The sequence below is a fragment of the Macrotis lagotis genome, chromosome 2 (assembly GCF_037893015.1).
Source record: "Macrotis lagotis isolate mMagLag1 chromosome 2, bilby.v1.9.chrom.fasta, whole genome shotgun sequence".
NCBI lineage: Eukaryota > Metazoa > Chordata > Mammalia > Peramelemorphia > Peramelidae > Macrotis > Macrotis lagotis.
This window is the reverse complement of record NC_133659.1, coordinates 333958757-333966433: the sequence shown is the minus strand read 5'-3', so window position 1 is coordinate 333966433 and position 7677 is coordinate 333958757. Positions and strand designations below refer to the sequence as shown.

The following is a 7677-nucleotide window of genomic DNA, read 5'->3' as shown; positions in this document are numbered from 1 at the left end:
CTTCTTCCCCCACTGCATGCCCAAACCCCAGGGCTAGGGGACTCTGCTCTGGGAGAGGAGATAGGAATTAGAGGCCACCCAGCCTGGGAGAGAGACAGAGAGAGAGAGAGAGAGAGAGAGAGAGAGAGAGAGAGAGAGAGAGAGAGAGAGCACATGCACTTCCTTCTGCTTGGCCAGATTCTTGTCTAAATGGGTCTCACTAGCCAGTTATCTAGATGGATAGGCAGAGCGATGGATGAATGGATGGATGGATGATAGATGGTGGATAAATGGATGATGATGGGGATAGGTGAAGAGATAGGATAGATGAATGGATAGATAGAAGATAGATTGATAGATAAATGATAGAGGTAGATGTGCATCTTATCTCTTCTCTGTCTCTGTGTCTATCTTTGTGTCTCTATGGCCATTCTCCTCTGACTCAGTGCCTTTTCATGTCCCCTTATTTAATTCTCAAATGGAGAACATCACTCACAACATGATGTCAAGTCCTGTGCCCAGAACTGAAGGAAGCTCCGGAGGTCTGGGACCTGTTTCCAGCTCTGCTCCTACCTTGCTGTGTGATCTTGGCCAAATTCTCTAACCCTCTGAGCCTCAGGTGCCTCATCTGCATGGTGAAGGGAATGGATGTGTGGCACAGTGGACAAGTGGCTGGCTTTGAAGTCAAAGAACCCGAGTACATGCCTATGGTTTTGAACAAACCCCTTCCCTTCCCTGGACCTCAGTTCTTTTATCTGAAAATGAAGAGACGGACTAGATGACCCCTGAGGCCCCTCCCAGCTCTCCATCAGAGTTCCCGCAGGTGGGGACTCTGACAGCCACTTCCTTACAAAACAAAGAAGACTGGACCCTGTACTTGACTCCAGGTTTGGACTTCCACTGGGTGGGATGCTGTTTGAATCTGAGCTGGAGTCCTATTTCAGATGGTCACTAGCTGTGTGACTGGGCAAGCCATTTAACTGCTGCCTGCCTCAGTTTCCTCATCTGTAAAGTGGAGAGAATGGCATCACTTTCCTACCTGCCAGAGTTCAAAGATTTACATAGAAGTGTATGTAGTGTGCTTTGAAAACACCCAGCAGTCTAAAAATGCTAGCTCCATCCGTGACCTCCCGGGCCTCAGTTTCCCCTAGTTAACCAGGTAGCAGGATCCTCTTACCTTTCTTACAGGGGCAGGAGGGTGAGAGGTCCGTGCCCTGTTTCCATCCCCTTCAACCACATCCTCTGGCCTCCTCTCCTCCCTTCCTCCTTCGTCTGCAGCCCCCACAGCCTGGCAGCGCCACCCACCCCCGCCAACTCAAACCCACTTCTGGATCACCCACCCACCCACCCACTCAGAGGCAGGACACCCACACACCTTCCTGTGTCAAGTCAATGGGCCGTGGCCCCGACGGTGAGCGAGGGAAGAGGGGTGGGGAGGCTCCCGAGGGAGTCAGAGAAGGAAGGGGGAGGGGGCGGTGGGACTGACAGCGCATCCTCCTGGAAGGGGGGGCCAGGCTTAATAAAAATAACTACAACAACACGTATTTATTGTGCCTACTCTACAGCTGGGGGTGGGGGGAGGAGGTGGCAACGCTTAGAACAGAAAAGGTCCCCGTCTGATTCATGAATCCTGGGGAGGGCCCCGGCACACTGGAAGGTCCCCTGCACTGACTCCATAGGGCAGAATGGGCAGTCAAGTCTGGCTATAATCTGCTTTGTTGGATCCCCAAATGGGGATGGGACCTCACATCCTCAAGCCCCCCCCCCCCATGGTTGTAGGCAAGCCTCAAAGAGATGATTTGTTTTTGCAAGGCAGTGGGGTTCAGTGGCTTGCCCAAGGCCACACAGCTCTAGGTCATTATGAAGTGTCTGAGGTCGGATTTGAACTCAGGTCCTCCTGACTCCAGGGCCGGTGCTCTGGCCACTGCGCCACCTAGCTGCCCCTCAAAGAGATGATTTTTGTAAGTCATTTGTTAACGAAAGCCTATAGAAATACGAGCTACTTTTACCCACTAGAGGTAGAGTTTCAGGAAAGCTCTGGAGATGACCGTCACTGCAGTGGGGATGAATGAGAGAGCCCCAGGTTGATGACAGAAGCTGGGGGACACCTACATTTAGGGGCAAGGGTCCAGCCAGATGATTCCCTTCTGATCCTTTGAGGAGTCAGGGGGAGATCAAGAAATGGTCAGGGGACTAGGAGGAGAATCAGAAGAAAGGGGCGTCTCTGAAGCCAAGGGAAGGAACCCAGACCTCATGAGGCTTCCCCCCAAAGACAGGGTTGGGCTCATACTACCCCCCATTTAGGGCATGGGCAACTGTTGAAAGCTGCAGGGAGGTCGGGGAGGGATTCTTTGCTTGGAGAGAAGCAACACCGAGGGAGGGGGGAGTCAGTGGAGGGGGCTGGGAGAGGAGAGCCGGCGTAGACCACAAGTCTCTGTCTCAAAGTAGGGAGACTGGCAACCCAAGGCTGGGGGGGCAATGCCAACAGAGACCCAGATGTGGCTGGGGGCAGGGAGGCCAGGCTGCCTGAGAGGAGGAGCAGAGGCCACCCTCCCTGCCGAGCCATCTCAGTCTCTGCCTGTGTCTCTTTCTGTTTCTTTCTCTCTTCTTGCCCTGTCTCCTCCTGTCTCTGTTTCTATCTCTATCTTTGGTTCTTTCCCTGTCTCGGTCTTTCTCTTTCTTGTCTCTGTTTCTCTAACTGTTCTTTTCTTTCTCTCCCTCCTTCTCTATTTCTCTCTGCCTCTGCCTCTCTCTCTCTCTCTCTCTCTCTCTCTCTCTCTCTCTCTCTCTCTCTCTGTTCTTTCCTCCCCCACCCCCTCCCACTCCTCTCTATCCCTCTCTGTCTGCCCTTTTCCTCTGCCTCTGCCTCTGTCTCTGCTCTGACATTGTCCCTGATGAGCAAGGAAAGAGGGGTGGGAGGTAATGAGAGAGGCCCCCAAGCCCCCTCCAGAACTACAGCCTCTGTTTCTCTTTTGTTCTGTTTCTACCTGATTCAGTCTCTGGCCCCATGTTTCTTTCTTTCCTAGCTTTCTCTCTATTTCCCTTTCTGTCTCACTGGGTGGATGCTTCTGCCTGTTCTTACTTGGCGTCAGACAATCACAGACTCTCAGAGATGAGATTCTCTCCACAAGACTATTTTTTTGATCATCGAGTCCCCTCTAAATGCCGCTTGCTCACTTGGGGGCACCCCTAACTTCTTGTGCTGACCCCCATAGGCTAGACTCCATTTTGATAGAGAAGGCTTCAGTGTGCCAGTCAAGTAAGCTGGCACAATGAGAGGCAGGGAGGGACACGCAGAGACTCAAGTCAGCCAGGCAGGGCCCTGGGCCCCAGGCATGTTCTTGCTGGGCCTGGGCCTGGGTGATAGGGAGGCATATGGTGACCTCTGAAGCGCAGAGCCGGCCAGGGAGGGGAAAGCTGCCCCAAACCCGCCCCCTCCTTCCTGGGGTCCCAGCTTGCCCGCCTTCAAAAGCCTCCTGGGCATCTGGGTAGCTGCAGCTGCAAGGCCAACAGGCAAGAAAGATGTTGGGGCAGGGATCTGGAGGCTCCACCATGAAATGTCCCCCCTTGTGTTTCGATGAACTCCTCAGGAAGTGCTTACCTTGCAGTTTATACCAGACCCCTGTGAAATGCCCCCCGTCGTGTTTCGATGGACTCCTCAGGAAGTGCTTACCTTGCAACTTGTTCCAGACCCCCAAGACTGCCGGAGCTGGTAGGGAGGCTTCACCCCCTTCCCGTTCACTTCACCTTATTCCCTCGGCCCCACCACCTCCCTTCTTCTCCCCTGCATCTTCCTCTCCTTCACCTCTTTTTTTTCCTTTTTCCTCTGCTCCCTTCATCTTTTCTCCTTTCTTCTTCGCCCCCTCTCCTTTCCTCTTCTTTGCCCCCTCTTTTCCTCTCTCCCTTCTCTTCTCCACTTTCCTCCAGCAACCACTCCTCTCCCCTTCTTTCCCTCTCCCCCTTCTACTCTCTGTCCTCTTCTCCACTTTCCTCCAGTTTCTCTCTCTCTCTCTCTCTCTCTCTCTCTCTCTCTCTCTCTCTCGTTCATTCTCTTTCGCTCATCTTTCTCTTGCTCTCCCTGTCTCTGTCTCTCTCTCATTCTCTCTCTCACTCATCTTTCTCTTGCTCTCTCTCTCTCTAGTTCATCTCTCTCTCTCTCTTGCTCCCTCTCTCACTCATCTCTCTCATCTCTTTCACTCTCTCTCAGTCTCTCTTGTTCTCCCCTTCTCTCCCCTTTCCATTCTCTCCCTTCTGCTCCTGCCCTTGCATTCCACATCAGACCCTATTTATCAGGGAGAAAAGAAGACTTGGGGGTGAGTGGGGCTTGGGACTGATGAGTCTTCCAGAATTGGAGGAGAGAGAATAGCTTCGTTCTATTTAGTACCTCCCCCCAACCCAGGCAGAGCCAGGAGCAATGGGGGAAAATTATAGAGAAGCTGATTTCCACTCAGGAGGAGGAAAGGCTTCCTAAGCAAGATTTCTGCATTAGGACTCCAAGGTGCCTGTGACAAATATCTTGCCCTCAAGAGACTTACAATATGGCGGGGAGCAGTAGAGGGCAAAATCCAAATCCAGAAATAATATCAATGGATGAGAATTATAGAAGAGAGGTCCAATCAAAGCACTCAGAGAAATTTGAGGAGAGAAAATATTTTCACCTGGGATACAGAGAAAGGAGGTCTAGGAAGACTTCACAGGAGTAGTGGCATCTGAGTTGACCCTCAGAGAAAGAAGGGTTTTCCATAGGTAGAAATGGGGAGTAGGAGTTCTAGGCATAGTGAACAGCATGAGTAAAGGTGTGGAGGAGGGAAAGAGCAGAATGGGAAAGGATCTACAGAGTCTCCAGCGGCTATCCTAGCTCAAAAAATGTCCTACCTATGGAAGAAAGGAACAGCGGTACAAGGAATGCCAAGCCTAGATCATGAAGAACTGAGTTCAAATTTGACCTCAGACACTTCCTAGCCATGTGACCCTGAGCAAATCACCTATTTGCTTCAGTTTCCTTCTTTGTAAAATAATTCAGAGAAAGAAATGTCAAACTACTCCAGTATCTTTGCCAAATGGGGTCATGAAGAGTCCTATAGGTTTGGAGTCTGACGATGTGCCTTCAAATCTGGGTGCTGTTACCTGGGTGAGACATTAGGCAAGTCACCTCACTCTATGGACCTCAGGGTCCTGCTTTGCAAAGTGAGTAGATTGAAGGAAATGGCCTCTGAGGTCCCTTTCGGACTCAATAATCTATAATCGTATAAGTGGAGAGTCTAAGAAGGGGAATCATATGATGTGAGGCCAGGATCCAGATTGTAAAAAGCCTGGAGGTCTGGGAAGGGAATAATGATATCCTTTGAATGCAAGAGAGAAGTTAGAAGTGTGAGATCAGGACAGAAAATGATGAATCCTTGACATGTTGAGTTAGAGGGACCTTGGGCCACCCAGTAGGAGAGGTCTTTCTCTCTCCATTTTTTCCTCCCCTCTCCTCAGACCCCCCCAACTCCTACAGTTTTGAGGAGACTCCAGTTTTGAAAAGAGAGTATGAGGGGGTGATGGAGATTGTCTTCTGCCCACAGATGATAACTGAAGCTGCAGTAGTGAGTGAGTGAGAGGAAGAAAGAAGGATCCAAGGCTGTCTTGATGTTTAAACCTTTGTTTTAGGAGTAGGAAGAAAAGTGGTCAAAGGAGACCAGGAAGGAGCAATTAGGGAGGTAGGAGGAGAACCAAGCAGGAGCTCTATCACAACTTCTGAGAGAGGAGAGATCATCTACCATGGGGGCTGGTCAACACCACAGATCAAAGTCGGAGAGAAGACAGTAACTGCAGGCCATGTATTTTGGCAAAGGAGGAAGAAAGAATTGGAGGATCAAACAGAGACTAAAGGCCCTGAAATGAGGCAGGGGGTGGGTGGGATACACAGAATGGCCAGCTGTTTCAGTCTTTGACCTTCTCATACCCCCTCCACAGGACCCCCCCCTTCTTTCCTACCTAAGAAAACCCTAACCAGAGAACCCATTTCTATTTCCTGTCTCCACCTATGTCTCTCTCGTGTCTCTCTGTTTTTCTCTTCATTTCCCTTCCTGTCTCTCATTATCTCTTTCTTTTCCCTCCCCCTCTTCTCTTCTCTTATTTCCTCCTCCTCCTCCTCTTTCTCCTCTCTTTGCCTCACCTCCATTGTCTTTCTGGGATCCATGAATCCGGGATCCTAGAAATTAGCAGGGTCTCTGGGGATGATCTAATTCAATATCCCATTCAGGACAGGAGTCATCTTTAGAAAAGCATCCCTAATGAATTCCTGGGACAAAGTAACCTATTTCACTTTGGGGAAGCCATAATCTCTCTCTTTTTTTTTAAAGTTTTTTTTGGGGGGGGTTTGCAAGGCGATTGGGGTTAACTCCATCCATCTGGTGCCAGATTTGAACTCAGGTCCTCCTGACTCCAGGGCCGGTGCTCTATCCACTGCACCACCTAGCTGCCTCACCACCCGTAATCTCTAAAATCCATGGGTCTCTAAGACCCTAGTGTGAGAATGAACCATTGAGCAGGCAGGGAACCCAAGAGGTGATATTAGAGCCGAGTGCCTTGGGTGGGGGTGGGATGGGGCAGACAGAAAGAGGTCTGAGGAGGGGGATAGGACAGAGGATGAGGTCTTCACTGTGGAGATCAAGGGAGGCCCTTGTGGGGACCAGCTATCAGTGACCCCAGATCTATGCCTTGGGCAGCTTCAGTCAGCTGGGGCAAGGGGAGAGAAATAGCCTCCCTGCCTACCTCCTTCCTACTCCCTTTCTCTTTCCACCCTCTCCCCCTTTTCTGCCTTCTACCTGTCTTGTGGCATGTTATTCTTTCTCATTTCTCTCCCCCTCCCTCCATCTCTCTCCCCCCTCCTCCACTCTGTCCTCTTTCTTCCCCATCCTCTTGTCAAATCTGTCCTTCCTATCTTCATTCTCTATCTTCATCTCTCTTTCTCACTCCTGAGATATCCTGGCTGAGCTGCAGCAGATAAGACTTAGGGTGAAGGGAGGAAAAAACCTCTCCTACCTGCAGTCGAGGCACTTGAGGAGTATCATTGTGTTACAGGCAAGGAATGTGTGTATGTATGTGTGTGGGGGGGGTAACCCTGTAGGTAGATGTGAGCACACCTGTTCAGGACTTTTGGCTGGGGGGAGCTTCTGCTTTCCAGATTCTCTCCAAATTCTTTCTGTTCCCTCAGGAGAGAGAGATGAAGAAAAACATATTTGGACTGGAGGAGGACTTGGAAAAGGATATATACTTTTCCTCCATCAGTGACCTTCTGTCACTATCCAACTGCTTCTCTGTTTCTGTCTCATTCTCTCTATCTTATAGGACCACAAACTTGGCTTAGAGATTGGTTTCTCTGTCTCTATCTCTATCTATCTATCTATCTATCTATCTATCTATCTATCTATCTATCTATCTATCTATCTATCTACCCACCTATCTATGTATCTCTCTCTATCTGTATCTCTTTCCCTTCCTCTGTGTTTCTCTGTCTCTCTGTCTCTGTTTCTGTCTTTCTGTCTCTCTGTCTGTCTCTTTTCCTTCCTCTCTGTCTCTTTCTTTCTATCTCTCTCATTGTCTTTTTCTATGTCTCTGTCTGTTTCCTTCTCTCTCTGACTCTTTAGCTCTCTGTCTCTGAGGATGTGTATGTGGGGGGAAATGTGTCTCCCTTTGCCTCTGTTGCTTCTG

The 7677-nt window shown here is 50.1% G+C and overlaps 1 protein-coding gene across 1 annotated transcript in view; it reads right to left on the bottom strand.

The window, feature by feature from the left end:
- Nucleotides 1–3280: 3280 nt before the first annotated feature.
- Nucleotides 3281–7677, bottom strand: part of MEI1 (meiotic double-stranded break formation protein 1) — a 36587-nt gene continuing 32190 nt past the window's right edge. Inside the window, exon 20 of the mRNA XM_074221083.1 lies at nt 3281–3477. Coding sequence (XP_074077184.1) covers nt 3281–3477 — 197 coding nt within the window. The remainder of the gene's footprint in view (nt 3478–7677) is intronic.